The 17,542-nt window shown below is 48.5% G+C and overlaps 1 protein-coding gene across 2 annotated transcripts in view; it reads left to right on the forward strand.

The window, feature by feature from the left end:
* The first annotated feature begins 3,924 nt into the window (after positions 1-3,924).
* Positions 3,925-17,542, forward strand: part of KAT8 (lysine acetyltransferase 8) — a 340,257-nt gene continuing 326,639 nt past the window's right edge. Inside the window, exons 1-3 of one of the 2 annotated variants that reach the window (XM_078652506.1) lie at positions 3,925-4,351; positions 5,620-5,694; positions 13,882-14,057. In XM_078652506.1, the coding sequence (XP_078508632.1) occupies positions 4,030-4,351; positions 5,620-5,694; positions 13,882-14,057 (573 nt within the window). In that variant the 5' untranslated portion in view covers positions 3,925-4,029. The remainder of the gene's footprint in view (positions 4,352-5,619; positions 5,695-13,881; positions 14,058-17,542) is intronic. The other variant, XM_078652507.1, reaches the window with a different exon arrangement.

Here is a 17,542-nt window from a genome sequence, read left to right on the forward strand (position 1 = left end):
ACGCTGGCCTGCCGCTTTTCACGAAATCGCTTTTCTTGGCACGAAAAGCAGGACATATTGTAGGGTGGAGGGAGTGACTGATGGGCTGAGAGCCCCTCCCTGCGAGGAGGAACCAGACCTTCAGCTATTGCAGAAATGCGGTAGTAAATGCAGCACTCACTGCTATGGAGCCCGGCATTGCTTTCCCGCAGATCGCTCGCGGTGCACACGTCCATTTTGGACGTTCTGTTTTTGAAGAAATGTATAAGGCACTGCCGCTCACTTAATGTCAGAACAAACCAAAGAAAAAGAATACAATTAGATGGGGTAATACAGGCGAGGCCCCTGGAAGTGGAATGGTGTCATGTCAACATGGACACAGTCACAGTGTTGGCGAGTCGCACGTTTTTTTTTGTTAGTTATTTATTTATTTTGTTATCTTAACTAAGGCCGACAATTCAAAGTAGAATGGTTTTCGGTTATTCTCACAAGAAATCACGATGTGATCAAATACCAGATATGCGCCTTCTCCGGGATAAATATTCCCGTTTAAATGGTTTTTAAATAATTTCTGTACATGGCTGTTACAACAATGGCATTTTAGTAGCTAGTCGGATGCTTGTACCAACTAAGTCTTAATTTCTGTCATCTTTTCTGCTACTCACGTCTCTCCCTTGTCCCTTCCTTCTTTATGGAAAACAAGGCAGCGCTGGGAGGGGTGCTGGGCACAAAGGAAGGAGAAATGTGAGTCACGGCGGCCGTGAAGTGTGAAGCAGATCCCTTTGAAGCTCTCGGAGGCAGGAGCAAATGGTAAGGGGAGGAGAAATGCTGCTGGGGTGAATGCCTGAGGCTAAATCCGGATCATAAAAGTCAGCTTTATGCTTGTATGTTGGCACCATGTGAAACTGCCAGAAATAAAATGTGGATTCTGCCAGCCACCCACACTCTAATCCAACCTTCCAAGCATTAAGGAAAAGCATTAACCTTTGACGTCAGAGATCCAGTGGCTGAACTGCACAGTGTCAAACCAGAACATCTAAGAGCAACCTCTGCGGTGACGCAAAAAGTGAAAGAGCAATTGAAGAGAAGGCTGGAGAAAGAGTTTGAGATGGAGAGAGTAAATGGGGAAAAAGTGTGGGAAAGAAATGGAGAGATGAAAGGGGTACGGAGTGTGAGAAAACAGAAAACGGGGGAAGAAAAGAAGGAAGAAAGTGCGTGAGGGGAGAGGAAGATAAGGATGAAGAGAGAGGAGAGAAATGAAAGAGTGGAGCCGCAGAGAGAGCGAACAAAGGAGAAGCGATCACTAGTGCAGGGCCTAGGCCGAGGGGGCTGTGGGCTCTCCACGTCCCAATAATGGCTGCACTTTACTGCCCATCTCGTGGTGAGGGGTCCATGGTCCTCGCTTGCATGAAGGCGGCATCCCACTGGGAGGGAATGAAGGCGCGTGGAGAGGAGGCGGCACAGTTAGTGGTCTCAGTTCCATGTTTGTATCCAGGCGAGGCCATGAAGCTTGAGGTGAGCGAGCCACTGGAAGCTCGAGCCAGGCTCGCGCAGAGGCATGGCGCTGGCTCGGCTCGAAGTTCTCTTAGAACCTCAAGCCTAAACCGAGCTGAGCTTTCACAGAAGGCCAAGTGGTTTAATGGCAATACATGCCAACCTTGATCCGTGAACAGGAAAGGTTTGAATTATCTGCCTCCTGTGGACCTCGGTAAATCTCCCTTTGGAATTTAAAAAACTTGTAATGTCGTCTGAGCCTGTTGTGAGGCGCTTGTATGTTGGCACCATGTGAAACTGCCAGAAATAAAATGTGGATTCAGCCAGCCACCCACACTCTAATCCAACCTTCCAAGCATTAAGGAAAAGCATTAACCTTTGACGTCAGAGATCCAGTGGCACGGGTTGTAAGAGTCAAACAGAACCCCCTGCCTCGGCTCTGCCTCGTGATTGTTGGAGCTTGTCATCGTCATCACAGTGGGTAGCCAACCGTGCGAACGCCCAGCACACTCTGTGATTGTTGAGCATTTTTGAGAGAAATCTGCCCTGACCCTGGGGATATGAAATGTTTCTGGGCAGCCTGTTGGGTACTGTTGAAGGGTAGGTAGGGTTGGTGTTTTTGTTCACATTCTTATACCCGCACCGTACACACGTGCTGTGATTAAAATCTGTGACGTGTGCGTTATTTTGATATAGGTATCAGTGGGAGTAGAGACTAGGGAGGCCTTAGTTGGGTCGGGGCAGTGGGAGCATGAACATTTGTGTGAGAGAGAATGGAAGGGCAGTTCTATAGATTATGCGTGGGTACAACTTGGTAATGCGCCTTATTGCCTCTTAAGCTGCGTCACCCTCAGAGGCAGGAGACGGTAAATGGGAAGAGATTTAATTGCACCCCGAACCACCGCAGTTTCTTGTAACCCGGCCAGACGAGGCCATTAAGAGAATGTTCTTTCTTTAAAAGGTGGTCATTGTTGGTGAAGGAGCATTTTTAGGTCGCAGCAATTTTTTTTAACAAGGGGGTGCGGGGCGGCACATAACAGTGGGATACGAACAACAATAATTACGCGCATTCAGGAAAGCAGAGTTTTGCGCATGAAAAATACAGTGAGAGAAAGCCCTGTATGCTCAAACCGATCATAATAAGCACATAATAGAAGGGCAAAGCCCTGTGATTTGAGTAAACTTCGTAAGCTATAATACGCAGGGGAGGCGGCGCGCAGTAGTGCAATAGATTTAAAGGGACAGTAAGAGAGCCGGCTGGAAGGGGGGAAATACGCCTTTAAAGATAGTAACAGGAGGGCAGCGCCGTCGTCCTAACAGAGCTTTCTTTGAAGGACTGTGGTTGCAGACCGTACAGCAGTGAGAAAATGCCTATTTCACCCCGAATAGGCAGAGTGTCCGCAACACGAACGTTGAGAACATGCAGCAAGCTCTCGGTGAAGTCACTGAAAGTCAAGAGAGGGAGGGGCTGCCTTGAAGGGACAGGGGCACGAAGTGTGAAGTCACTGAAAGTCAAGAGAGGGAGGGGGTGGGCTGCCTGCTGGGAGAAGCTGGGCTGGGCTGCCTTTGATGCGAGTCACGGCCTGCAGCGCTGGTTGGGAAGCAAATGGCTGAGGCTTTGAAGGCTCGTGCATGAGAGCAAGTCACATGATTGGGATTCACATGAACTGTTGCAAATCCTCCTTGAGAGCCAATCAGCTGCCTGAAGAGAGACTTTGGGGAAAGAACTGGATCAGCCACATAAGGACTCACCCCTGTTTTCTATTTCTGCGTAATAGAAAAGGGGCGAGCCCTAAAAATGATAAATGGGGAAGCATTTATTTAAAGGGTAATTGCTGCTAACGAGAGTAAGTTAGGGTATCCTGCACACCTAATTTTAGTAACACCTTTATTTATATAATTATAGACATCTTACAGCAGGCGCTTCAAATCTCAAAAGTGTAGTTCATTTACATTCCGAATCGTTTCACCGTAGTAAATTAGATATCAGTGCATTGAGAAGTATTTTTATATAATAGTGATAATTATCAAACAGGGATTTAGAAACATTTGTGCTCTCCCCCCCCCCCCCCCCCCCCACCCACCCACCGCAATATTGACAATAGTTAAATAAGACACGTAAGTTGTTATGAGCAGTCTTTGCGCGAACGGGGTTGCTAGTATACATGAACATTATAGTATATTAAATCGATGACAGGAGAAGGCTTTTCACAGTAGCGCACATCCTTAAGTCATGTATTTCGAGGCACTAATATATGTGATAATGAAGAGAAAGTACAATTAACCAATTCAGACGGTAGACGAATAAGTCTCGCGTCCCCTGCACCTAACAGTGTTTGCACGCATGCGCAGTGTAAAGTCTTATTACGTCTGTTAGGTTCTTGTACGTCTTTTGAGTACGCACGCGCTCGACGCTCTCTGTCACGCAGGCGCAGTGCGTTCCTTCGCGGTTAATACTTGTAGTTGATTCTTTTTGCTGTTCTGCGCAAGCGTGGTTGAGAACCTTGCAGATTGTTGTCGTCTGTACTTGTTGGAATTGTGGCGTATTGGACGGCGATGGCGACGTTGGGGGAGTTGGAGGGTCTGCAGCAAGCGGCGGCAGCCGCAACTGTACCCCCGCAGGAGCTGCCACCGCGGCCCCTCACGCCGCTAGCAGATTTGGGGAGCCCGGATGGACTGGTGGTTACAGAAGACGATAGCATGGACGCGGAGCCCATGCGAATTGAAGAGGCACCCATTGAACAGACAGCGGGGCTCTCGCCGCCCCAAGGCGGCATGCACGAGGAGGAACCTCCCGCCGAACCTGGGGGACGGGACCCCGAAGTGACTGTGGAGATAGGAGAGACCTATCTGTGTCGACGGAGCGACGACACTTGGCGTAAGGGAGACCAGTTTCTAACTAGCTCGCTACTGTGTGTAACGACTATTGCATGACACACACCCCATTCTCAAAAGTCGTTTGCAGTGCCCCGACAGTAGCCTGCACAATGCGTGAAACGGATACCTTGGATCTGAGCACGACCTTGTAACTGCCCCCCACATGACACCGATGAGCACTGGTCAGTCCACCCTAATCTACCGCTGTCTATCTCACTCCACTCTTCCCCAATTTAATTCACACCACCACAATCTTGACTCCTAATTTATCCAACTCTACCCCACTTCACTCTACCCCAATCTAGCACCCTTCACTCCACACGAGATCTACTTACTAGCAGCTGGAGGGCTACTAGTACCTCACAAGCTACTCTGAGAAGCCTGAACTGAAGTATCTGATATAGATAACCATCAGCATTTGGTATTTATGTTTTTCCACATGTTTGTGTTGCTTGGAGTGGCAATGAAGTCTAGTTGCCTTTCAAAGCGTTGTTTAGACCGGCAGGAATATATGCAGGTGGCCTTACTCTTGCTTCTTGAATTGATTCAAATGCTACTTAAGAACCCAGGTATTTTTAGTCCAGTATACTAGAAGTGTTGTAACTGATCCAAAGCTAGAATGAAAATGTTGACCAAATGCAAGTTCCTTGAGTCACTGTATTTTAAAAACAAGTGGTTCATGGCACATACAACCTAGCACATTGAGTGTACCCTTTGGATGTCACTCTGTACACATATCAAGTGGTATTGGGTCTTGCTGCCTTTAAGCTCAGGCTAGCGCTACAAATGGGTGAAGTGAACATGAAAGCCATAGTTCATATATAAAGAGTCAAGGATAGAATGTTGCATCCGTGGCACAGCCTTACTGCCGGGGAGTTCTCCATGATGCAAATCTGACTGCATGTAAACATAAAACGTGAGTCCTAGCACTGCCTAAATCCAATCCAACGGCATACATAGCATATGCACTTTACAGATGTCACTGTAAAAGTGTAGTTCTAGAGGTGGGTCGGTTTAGTGCCATAACCTCCTTACCTAGTGCAGCAGATAGGCAGGTCCTACTTTTAGCTCTGTAAGTTTCCTCAGCATCACTGATGACCACAGATCTTATCCATACCAGTCCAAACACAAGTCACTTAAATTTACAAAGATTTATAAACTGAGAAGACGTAAACAGCTAAAGGAACTCGCACCACAAGTTCATAGCCTAACTCAACGTATGCTATGTAGTTCTTTCTGTTGTAACTCCATTTTCTTTTCATCCTTTAGATTCAGCGGAAGTGATCCAGTCCAGACTGAACGAACAGGAAGGCCGGGAGGAGTTCTATGTACATTATGTTGGATGTAAGCATTGCTCAATTTTTGCTGTTAAATGTGTGTAAGGTATGGAGTTCTTTTCAGTAATCAGCTGGTTGTGTCTCCCAGTCTACTGCTCTCCAGTAAGATGCTAATTAACTAGTGACTGCTGGCATTCTGTGTTTTGTGTGTAAGCATACTTGCTTTAGTGCTCGCATGCCTAAAACATTTCATTTCACAGAATGGTGTATTGTCATCATAGCTGAAGCAAGTTGGGTCTAAGGATCAGAAGGAATAATCTATGTTGTATTTCCATTTTGTGCATAAGAAAACAAATTACATTTTCAAATCTAGCAACAAAGCACATCATAATGTGAAATGTATACACATAACATAGTGAACCTATCATAGTCTACACCAATCCAGAACCCCTGTGTGCTTGTTCTGTATTGTCACTGTTGTATGCACTGAGGGCCTATCAGATATATTGATCAGTTGTACACCTCACACTATCTCACAATCCAACCAATCGCTCCATTTATTGGTATGCTTTTGGGGACATCTCCTTGAAACATATATTGAATTTTCAAGTTACATGAAATTATTTGTACTCCACCCATTTCCCCAACTTGGGTGGATCTGAATCACACTAGTGTATGGCTAGGTTTCATTTGGCCATTACTAGTCCTAAATGTATCAATACTGATGTATGCTTCTTGGCCTCCAAGTCCAGGGATGTATGTAAAAAAAAAACGTTTATGAGCATTATAGAAACGCCACCCAGTCACTTACCACGATCTTATCTGGCCCTTTAGGGAGTGATATAAGGGGATGGTTCTGCAGCGTGAAGAAAATCCCCCGTGCCTTCTTGTTTTACTGTGTTGAATGTTGCGGATGTGTCTCGAAGGATGGGGGTCTCTTTATTATTGTTGTTTTATGAGCTTCAGGTTATCTTTAATTCACACTAGAGCAGCCCTTGTTCTTATCTGGCAGAAGCTCCCTCAGGATCGGTCAAGCAGTGTGTGTGATGGGGCTTTGTAAGTTTGTTTTGGATGTAACACTAGAGGTGTTTGGCTTCTTAAGGTGTGTCAGAGGTGGGTTCAAGTTCAAAGGCTTGTCTGGGATGTTTTATTTTTCGGGTATTTAACATGAGTGTCCTTAATCAGTTTGGCGTTGTATATCTAGGGGGACAGCAGTGTATCGAGGTACAGAGGATGCTGGTCCAGGATCTTTTGCCTCTGCTCTTTTCAATGTCATGTAGCTGAGAGCTAGATATGCACCTGAATTTACTTGCGTTGAATTTCATGTTTATTCATTTTTGCAAAGCGCTGCATGACGTTGTTTCATTACTTCAGGGTGCTGACACAGAGAAGTTTAAAAAAAGTTTAAAAAATGGTAAAAGAGGAAGTTTAAATTGCATTGGATGGTCTAGGGTGATCTGATGTTCTTAAACCAAACCATGAGTTTTTCCTGATTTCAGATAGACATGTATAAATAGTTCTGCTCTCAGTTTCCTGAACTGCTCGCAGTTAGTCTGATATTAGTTTGGGATTGAGGGTGTTCCCCTTTGTCCAATCTTGAATTCCTAGGGATCTTCCTCCATGTTTCATTCTCCCCAAGGATCTTTGATCATATTTACAGATCTGAACTGAGGTTTCTAAATGTATGTTGTTATTGTGCCCCCCCTTGCGCGGGAAGGACCACCCCCCCTTGCGTGGGAAGGACCACCCCCCCTTGCGTGGGAAGGACCACCCCCCCCTTGCGTGGGAAGGACCACCCCCCCCCTTGTGTGGGAAGGACCACCCCCCCCTTGTGTGGGAAGGACCACCCCCCCCTTGTGTGGGAAGGACCACCCCCCCCTTGTGTGGGAAGGACCACCCCCCCCTTGTGTGGGAAGGACCACCCCCCCCTTGTGTGGGAAGGACCACCCCCCCTTGTGTGGGAAGGACCAACCCCCCCTTGCGGGGAAGGACTGTGACCACCCTCCCCCCCGCGCGGGGAAGGACCGTGACCACCACCACCACCAACCCCCCCCCCCCCCCCGCGCGGGGAAGGACCGTGACCACAACAACCCCCCCCCCGCGTGGGGAAGGACCGCGACCACCCTCCCCCGCGTGGGGAAGGACCGCAACCACCCCCCCCCGCGTGGGGAAGGACCACGACCACCCCCCCCGCGTGGGGAAGGACCGCGACCACCCCCCCCCCCCGCGCGGGGAAGGACCGCGACCACCCCCCCCGCGCGGGGAAGGACCGCGACCACCCCCCCCGCGCGGGGAAGGACCGCGACCACCCCCCCCCGCGCGGGGAAGGACCGCGACCACCCCCCCCCCCCCCCGCGCGGGGAAGGACCGCGACCAACCACCCCCGGCGCGGGGAAGGACCGCGACCAACCACCCCCCCCCCCCCCGGCGCGGGGAAGGACCGCGACCAACCACCCCCCCCCCCCCCCGGCGCGGGGAAGGACCGCGACCAACCACCCCCCCCCCCGCGCGGGGAAGGACCATCCCCCCCCCACGCGGGGAAGGACCGCGACCAACCACCCCCCCCCCCGCGCGCGGGGAAGGACCGCGATCCCCCCCCCCCCCCCCCCCCCCCGGGGAAGGACCGCGACACCATCCCCACCCCGGGGGAAGGACCGCGACACCCTCCCCACCCCGGGGGAAGGACCGCGACCACCCCCCCCCGTGCGGGGAAGGACCGCGATCCCCCCCCCCCCCCCCCCGGGGAAGGACCGCGACACCATCCCCACCCCGGGGGAAGGACCGCGACACCCTCCCCACCCCGCGAGGGAAGGACCGCGACACCCCCCCCCCCCCCCCGGGAAGGACCGCGACTCCCCCCCCCCCCCCCGTGCGGGGAAGGACCGCGACACCCCCCCCGGGGGAAGGACCGCGACACCCTCCCCACCCCGGGGGAAGGACCGCGACACCCTCCCCACCCCGCGAGGGAAGGACCGCCCCCCCCCCCCCGCGCGTGAAGGACTCCGACGCCCCCCCCCCCCCCGCGCGCGAAGGACTCCTCAACGAAGCGCGGGTGGCCCACCTCCAGCCAGAGCAGCTGCACAAAATCCAAATCAGGAATGAGGTCGGTTGTTGGGGGGTGGGATTGAGAGGATGTATGTAAGTCGCAAAAGAAGGCGATTGTTCTGCTTTGTCTAGAATCCACCCCATGTGAACGTTCTACTGATCCCCTCTCACCTCAACTATATAATCACTCGCCCAGGGTTTGCGCAGACGTTTGCCAACGTCTTACCGCCATATCGCCGTGCCCTGGGCCCTGGCCTCTTTCTATGGGTAATGTGTTTCCCTGTTCGCCTCGTTGTTGTATCCTGAGAGTTTGCTGCGGTCGGACACCAAAATACATTTGATGCATGTATCCAAGTATTTGGGGTTCTAAGGCTCTTCATCCAGCCTTGTCCCCTCTCTCTGCAGTGCCTGGAGCACTCAAGCTTGCTTAGCTGTACAGGCCCTGCAGATCACCACCTTAAAAGCCTCCCACGGGGTGGGCGGATAGGTGACAAATGCACATTGTGTTCGAAGTATTCATGTATTCTGGTTTGGCCATCCTCGCTTCGCTCCGGGACACCTGATCCTGGAGAGAATCCGTCTGTAGATGCCAGGAGAAAGCACGCAATACATACTTTTGGAGGGGGTTGGGGCGTTGCAGCATTTTTAACATGACCTGGCATGATCGGATAAAGTCTGTGGAAGGTGTACAAACTTAGTGGTCCAGACATTTACATCTCTAATCACCTGCCAGTAATCAGTTCTCGATCACATATTGTGTATAGGTGCTATGCTTGGGCCCTCTGCGTTACTATTGTGTAGAGAGCGCCAAATATCAGTGAGATTGTTGTCTGTCATTAACATTATAACTCACAGTTGTGTGGCAGTGCTAGGGTTTGGTGACTGGAGTTTTTTGATCTGTCTGCCCTTGCATCAAGGATCATACTAAATCCCCGCCACCCCCCACCGAACTGTTGTAGCTAATCACCAAACCTCTGCAAAAAAAGAAGGATCATCGACATTGGGACCAATAGTACAATAAAGGGTTGACCCAGTAGTGTGCCTGCCAGTATAGCATATTGTCCCTGCCTATCGCTCAGTGTGCGGGGCTCATGCTATGGGATACCCCTGCGACTCAGCAATGCAACCCCTCACGCATTAAGTAATATTCTACATGTTGCTCCACAGTCAAGCCCGCCCTGAGACTCCCCTGAGCGGCTTCCACCAGATGCAGCTCCTATAGCAGGCAGATGTCAACCATATGCCGTATGGTAGCACATGTCTTGCCTTCCGCCTATTGTTGAGCTCCCTAATGTTCCAAGTTACACATTTAATCGGTGGCATCCACGTGTAAAGAGGGAGAGAAACATCCCACCGGTTGAACTGCGGCAGCCGGTATAAGAAGCAGAGAGTACAAAGCTGAGTGCATTCAAAGGGATTGGTCAAATGGAGACATATCAGACCTAAGCGTCTCAACAAAAACATTTCCCCAACTGGCAGCCCACCTCCCACTTTGACCCCCACTAACAGCCAAATAAACCATCCCACCCAACATTCAAATCCTCTTGTGCACCCAGAAATATTAGAAAGGGAATCATCCCAAGGGGGCGTCCAAGAGGCCCAACATACTCCCAGCTACAGGTGGAAAGTAACTCAATGGACGGGATCAAGTCCCGGAGCAGTGTCCGGTCCCACCCACCTGGAGACCGCGCCATCAAGACGCATTCCCCTGGCCACACACCAGCTCAAAGTACCTGAAAGAGTCATGGGAGTCCGCTACGTCCCGTTCAATTAATCGTCGATTCAGGATATTCTCCATCAGTCTTTATCACTAAGGTGATTTTCCCCTGGATGTCTTAGGGATGAGGATTATCCAGCGTCTGCAGCAGGAAGGCCTTTGACAAATTTGGCAGCAGCTTTAGGGTCAGTGAAATAATGAGTTTTCCCTAAATGGTGGATGCGACCTTTGCCCGGATGTATTAAAGAGGAATTGGCGTTTCTGCAGCATGCGTTTCACAGGAAGGAGGTCTCATCCTGAACAGCTATGGTTAAATCCAGAAATAAGTAAATCTTGTTGCCTTGAAATTGGAGAGGGGCAGCGTCCTGGCCCCTGTAATTGAGTAGCCAAGCTATAATCGTCTGGGGGCGGCTTCTGACCCAGTGATCTGTGACCTCACTCAATGATGAGCATGGGGTACAGGTTCTCCCTGAAGAGACCGTGAAGCATCGTTTCCACATTGTCCTATATTCGTTCCATTGCCGGCGACTCAGGGACTACTAAGATTTGAAGATTTCTCTAGGTCTTCATTCTTACTTTGGATGACCTCAAGCACCCTCTCCATCTGGAGTAGGCGCTCCCCAGCGGAGGACTGCGTGTCTTCTACATCAGGCACGCAGTGTTCAAGTTGGTCTAGTCGTTTCTCATGCCTGTTCACTTTTGTCTTTTCAGGCTCTGTTTGAGTTCCAGGAACTTGGAGCCAATATCCTGCCCCAGAATGTTGTTTTCACTGTCCCTGGGGCCCAACATCTGTTCAACAAGAGACGATTAGGTGGTGCATGTCTGCCTGCAGTTCTCAAAGGTCAGCTTGGACTGCCTGGCTTCCATTGTCCCCCCCCATCGTGTACTGGGAATACTTAGGCAAACCCTGTTTGGCCAGGCTGAGCACCACAGGCCGCATGCTGGCAAGTGTATTGCTGGCAGTTCCAGAGTCCCGCCACTCCCCCTGGGTCTCCGCAGCGGGGCACGAGCAGCCCTATTCAATACGTATGCGCAGGGTAGCCAAGGGGTCCAAGTGCCACCATAAAATATTTTAATGCATTACAGCTGTCTGTCACCCTGTTGCAGGGTGTGTCTGATAGTAAAGTTCTGCTCTCCCTAGCCCATTTCTCCCCGGGCCCCAATCCTGCGCGACACGAGCAGACCCACAGTTGTCAGGGAGATATGAAGTCCCCGCTCAAAGAGCACCTGCCGGCACATGGGTGCCTCACAAAGGGCCAGACAAGAAGTGCGGGCCCCGCAGTGTCTATATCACTGTGTGGGCCTCACCCGGTGCCATCACACCTGCCCAGTTATGTCAGCTACCCTCTGGAGTCCCCAGTCAGCGGCGTGCCAGGCGCTTGTCCCACGGGGGCACATGCACACTCAAAGCGGTCTGCAGATAGCGGAATTCAAGCGCGGTCTCGGCCGAGGAAGTCCGCCGCTTATTCCAACAGCCCGCCCGCCTCCAACTCACTCCACCAGCCACCAAAAGCCCTGCCAGTTTCTGCCATCGCCCTCAGTGTGCGTCCACCTCCAGGCAGCGCACCCGTCTGATCTTGGCTGCGATGTGAGCAGCGGCGGCACTGCAGCAGTAGGTCAGAACACACCCATGGCTGCAGATCAGCGCCTGAAACTCTCTCTCTCCTCACCGAAATCAAGCCCAATCGGTGCAACAAACCTCTGAGGCCAGGCACATACAGTCCTGTCCCAATGCCACCATTTGTGGTGAATTAATGTCGAATTTTCCTTTACTACCGGCAGACGTGGGTCCCGTGCTCACTACACCACTGGAGTCAAGCTATCCTGGCTGATGACGGCTGATAGCCAGAATCCGGTCCAGGGAAGACATGGCTTGGCAGTTCGGGCTGGACTGTTCCCATGAGGCACAGAGTCAAGGCTGATTTGCATATGGCCATGTTTGAACTGGGGTGGCCTAGTCAGCGAAATAACGATGGATTAAACCCATATCTGTGACTGGGGGTGAATGTTTTGCCAATGTGCAACATTCCGTCCATCACCTTGTGTGTTTTGCAGAGCCTCGCTAGATAGTGGCTATCTTGGGGCTGGACTCTCTAGTGCACTCTGAGGTAACATGCCTTAAATGCATTTTGTCCTGTAAGGAAAGCTCACTGTGAATCCTGTATTTGCCACAATTTTTTTTTTACGATGGGCACTCATTGGGTTTTTAGGTGAGCCATTTCACTGCTGTGCTGTTTGCACACAACTGTGCTAGACATTTGAGGGATTAAATGTTAGCACAGTCATTATACAAACTTTGCAGGCCATTTCCCTTTATATTTGTGTCTACGGGGCAGAGCAATCATGTCATTAATGCACTCTGGGTACAAATTATCTACTTATGTAAACATCAGTAGAGCTGTGATGAGGTTGACTATTCATATATGCATAGTCAAGGCACTGTAATTATGTGAATCGGCAAATTTTAACAACAAAAATAGTTTCTAGCTCAAATGGCTCAAAAGTTACTAAACACGCGTGAACCATTGTTTGCGTGCAGTTAAACGTTCTTCGCAAAGGTTAATTTGTCATCTTTCAGTTGCCTATTTCTATATTTGGTTGTCAAACCAGCTCTAATAAAATTAAATATTTGCCTAGGCAGTATGTGTAAAATGACAAAATAATTGAAGTAATACTTTTTGAAAATGTTCCGCTTTATGCTGCATAATTTGCCTTTTCTTGCCAAATAATTTAGTAAACCATGCCGCATAATTCCAGCGGCCCTTTATATATAGTGCTAAGATTACACTGGTACAACCAAGTGTTTCATAAATGAGGGCTTTCTTAGTCCCCTGGAATGTTGGAAGCGCTCATGGTGGGGCTTGATCTTTTTTTTGAATGGTAGTAAGCTAAAAGAGTTTTCTGGGATCTGTTTCAGCTAGCGTGAAGAAATCTTGTTGTTGGAGCATAAGTTGATTCAGCACAGGTCATGTAATTTATTCCTTATGCAAAGAATGGTAAGACATCAGTACAGTTATGGGACTTAATGGTCCCTTGTTCATACTGGGGCTTTGACTGCAGTCTCCTATGGGTGACACAGACTGCTTGCTGGTCACAATCTGCTTCTTTGTCTTGCTTTAATATGAGAGAAAGAAATGATGGCTAGCATGCTGAAGTGGTTGTTGTCTCTTGGTTTTCCTTCCTATAATCAACTACTAGGCTACTGTGGATGCTTAGGCAAAAGGAATTTGGGTGATTGGATCTAAATATTCAGACTTTGTAGCAACCAGAGCTCTGGTAGCAGGTGAAGGTCATGTGAAGAAGAGGAATATGAGAGCCTGAGACTATCTACAGTCACCATCTGTCTAATGATCAGTGTTCTGCACTGCTGTCATGATGCGTATATATATATGTGGTGAAACATTTTAAAAACTGCTTGATGGCCAAAGTCACCCATGGTCTAGCAACAGTGGCAGTCATTGAAAGAAAGGGGTCTTTTATTTTTCATTACAGTCAACAGGCGGCTGGATGAATGGGTAGACAAGAACCGGTTGGCATTAACCAAGACTGTGAAGGATGCAGTTCAGAAGAACACAGACCAGTACATGAATGAGTTGACTGAGCAACCAGAACGCAAGATTACCCGTAACCAGAAGCGCAAACATGATGAGATCAACCATGTACAGAAGGTAATATTACCTCTCCTACCTACCTAATTTAATCTGACCCTCCTCTAAGCCCTGTCTTGGGTCTCAATCTAGCTACATGTTTTAGGAATTTGGAATATTCTCTCCCATATTGCCTCTAAAGACAGAAATGAATTTCAACTTTCACGGTTGCTGCATCATTCTTTGTGCAAATGTTTACCCAACCGAAACTGTTCCCCAAATTTTACTCCTGTTGTTGCTCACCCACTGTCATGGAGAAAAGGAGCATTTTTTGTGCCTTAGCTACTCCTTCAAAACAGTAATTAACATGATCTTGCAATGCACATAACACCTCTAATAACCTGCACTGCCATAAACCTAATTTCATAATATCTGATAAAGCCAGATACCGAGCCCTTATGAATTTTGCATTCTTTACCTGGAAACAAGGCAGTTATCCTCTAGGGATGTGTTCCTTACCTGGGTGCAAAGTAGTTATCTTCTAGCTGGGTTGGATAATCCTTGTTTCTGTTCTTAATAGAATTTAAAATTTCCTTCAGGTTAGCTAGCAAATATTATATTCATTATAAGTACAGGTGGCGAGTATATTATGTTCAGACGTTACCTATGCTCAAATGACCGCGCTGGACATTACATATAAAGCTTCTGAAAGGCCAATTTAGATGGCCAATCTGATGCCCCCAGTGTCATCCACGCTCCTGTCCAAGGCAAAACACCGGCTGCCAGGGCACACATAGCAGAATGTGCACAAAACAGTATTTACTCCTGCCTCATGCTTTACTCGCCAAACCAGTTGTGCTATGGAGGAAGAGGAGACGCCCTAAAACATTTGTTTATGACCATTAACAGCTGGTTAACCTTGGAAAACCCTTGTCCCTTATTACCTCTTCTTCTTCTTTCCCTCGTATGCACCATGCTTCTCACCGCTTAGGAGCAGCTAGGAATGACAGATGAGAAATATGCCTTGTATTGGATCACCTTCTCTAGCCATAATAAATGTGACTCCATGTGGCGTAAACATCTTGCTGTGGTGTCCAGTGCTTGGACAGCCGAGACCCTGCAGCAATATACGTGGCTTAAGCGTATTCCCAGTTTAGATGAGAGCTGTTTCCTAGTAACATGCTCAATGTAGACATGACCAGAAAAGATTTAGGACTGTGTTTTTTTAATTTTAATTTTTTATTCTTTTTATTGTATATTCGATTTACGTGCATCAGTTTGGTTACAGATTATTAAATATACATACATGCTTCACATCACAAAGAGCCTCTTCTGGATTTTGGACTGTGTTGATGTCTTACAGCCTGAGATCGCCCCTGGTCCCATATAATCCTTAAGTCGTAAAGAACGCCACTCCAGGACCTGGACATCATGCTTGAGACCTTGAAATCAGCCTAGGATGTCTGAGGCGTCCATTGGGATGCCTCTGGGGAGAATGAAGCAAAGAGATAATGACCCTACCTGTTCCCTCTCGGGTTTGGCATAGGGGAGGCGTGCGTATGTGTGAGTACAATAGTGGGGAATGGAGGACACTTAGTTAAATTATGTCCTAAAAGCAATATTAAGGTCCTGTGGCTGGACCAACATAGCGTCTGTAACTTTTGTTTTACAAGAGACCATGAGGAATCAAACAAGTGAGTTGGTCAGGCTTTTTCGTGCAACAGACGACTCAGCACTGAAGTGATAAATGATAGGAGCATTATGTAAGGCAGCGCTAAGGTTCTCCAGAGTCCTATTTTGCGCTCTGTGTCGAATAATTTAATTCTGAGGATGAAAGGGATGGGGCTGGGACCATGAGGTCCTGCAGGGACTGATGGGAAACTCATTCCAATTATGTCTCCCCTAATAACTGACTTCAAGTAGCAATATTCCTTATGGGCACTAAAGAAACCCTTAAAAGACAACACTATGGGTTTGACACACATTATTTTTCGAGGATCTTTTCTCCAGAGTTTGACTTCGAAATGAGCCTCTGCAGCGGGTCTTTACCTTGTTTATGTATCACTGATATCAGTGGTTCACCCATTGACTGGGTCATGGCTCCAGACTTCACCATGGCATTAAAAAGGGTAACAAGGTGTGGTATGAGCTCCAAACCAAGTTTCTGTAAAAGTGAGCTGTTAAACCATCTGGGCCCAGGGATTTGTGAAGTTTGAATTCTTTAACAGCAGTACGGACTTCCTCTTCCTCTATAGGTTGTTGCAGCATTTCATTTTCTGTTGCTGTTACTTGAAGCAGTATAGCCCCCTCCAGAAATTCCATTTGATCTGTCTCATTGTGGGGTTCTGAGGTATAAACTATTTTATAAAAGGCCCCGAAAGCATGAGCTTTCTCTCCAGCCTCTCCAATCACCCTTCCCGATTCTAACTTTATGGGGCCAATGTACTCCCTTTCCCTCGTTGTACGTAATTGTCTGGCTAATTGGGTTCCCGCTTTGTTACTCTGTTCCTAGGTAGTGCGTTTAGGTCGTAGAAGCATGAGTTCAGCTCTATTGGTGTATATGGCGTTGAGCTTGCCTCTAAGGGCTGTGACCTTTCTTTGTAAAGGGAGAGTCGGGTGCACTTTGTGTGCCTGCTCCGCCTGTTTAAGTTCAGTTTCTAGGGCAATCCTGTCTTTCTCTCTCCCTTTGTTTAGAGTGGACATTAATTCAATGTATTTGCCCCTTAGTACAGCTTTGAAAGAGTCCCAATTATTAGCTTGATTTGTGTCTTGTGGGTCATTCAGTGAGAAGTATTTCTTAATGGCTGTTCTTCGTTTATCCGTTATTGTAGTATTGCTTGCTAGAGAATTATGGAATAACCAACGTCGGTATTTTGGAGGCCCAAGTCCCACCATGGAGTCAGTGTGACCGGCGCATGGTCGTAGCTAGTGATCGGATGAGATGGCGCAAGGGCTTGATTAATGAATACATAGTCAAACTTGGAGTAAGAGCGTTGGGAATGCTAGAAAAAGGTTTAGTCCCGGTCATTAGGGTGCAGCTTTCACCATGCGTCTATTAGTCCTAGAGTGGCAATTTCTTTCTTCAAAGCTTTAGAAAAGGAGCCTGTGGTAGCTCTATGGGTGGAATAGCTGTCTAAACCCGCCTCCCAGGTAAGGTTGAAGTCTCCTTTCAAGAAGATATCTCCGTCTGCAAATCCTCCCAGTATTGATAGCATAGAGGAAAGAAAGGCGCCATGATTTGTGTTGGAGACATATAAAGATGCAAAGACCCAAAGGTACCCATACGGCTGTGAATTCTGCCCTTGACCATGATTATTTGTCTCTCTTTGTCTGATCAACAGCCCTCTGGTTGACATTTCAGTGCGGAGTGAAAGAAAAGCGCCACCCCGTTGTCTTTGCTGGAGGCTGAAGACTTGTTGTACATCACTGGATATGTTCTATGTCTCAGTCTGTGAATGTCTGATTTTTATCAAGTAGGTCTCCTGAAGCGCCACCATGTCATGCCTACAATCTAACAAGTATTTCCACAATTTGTGGCGCTTTGCAGAAAAGTTAAGCCCCTTAAT

The sequence above is a fragment of the Lissotriton helveticus genome, chromosome 7 (assembly GCF_964261635.1).
Source record: "Lissotriton helveticus chromosome 7, aLisHel1.1, whole genome shotgun sequence".
Lineage (NCBI taxonomy): Eukaryota > Metazoa > Chordata > Amphibia > Caudata > Salamandridae > Lissotriton > Lissotriton helveticus.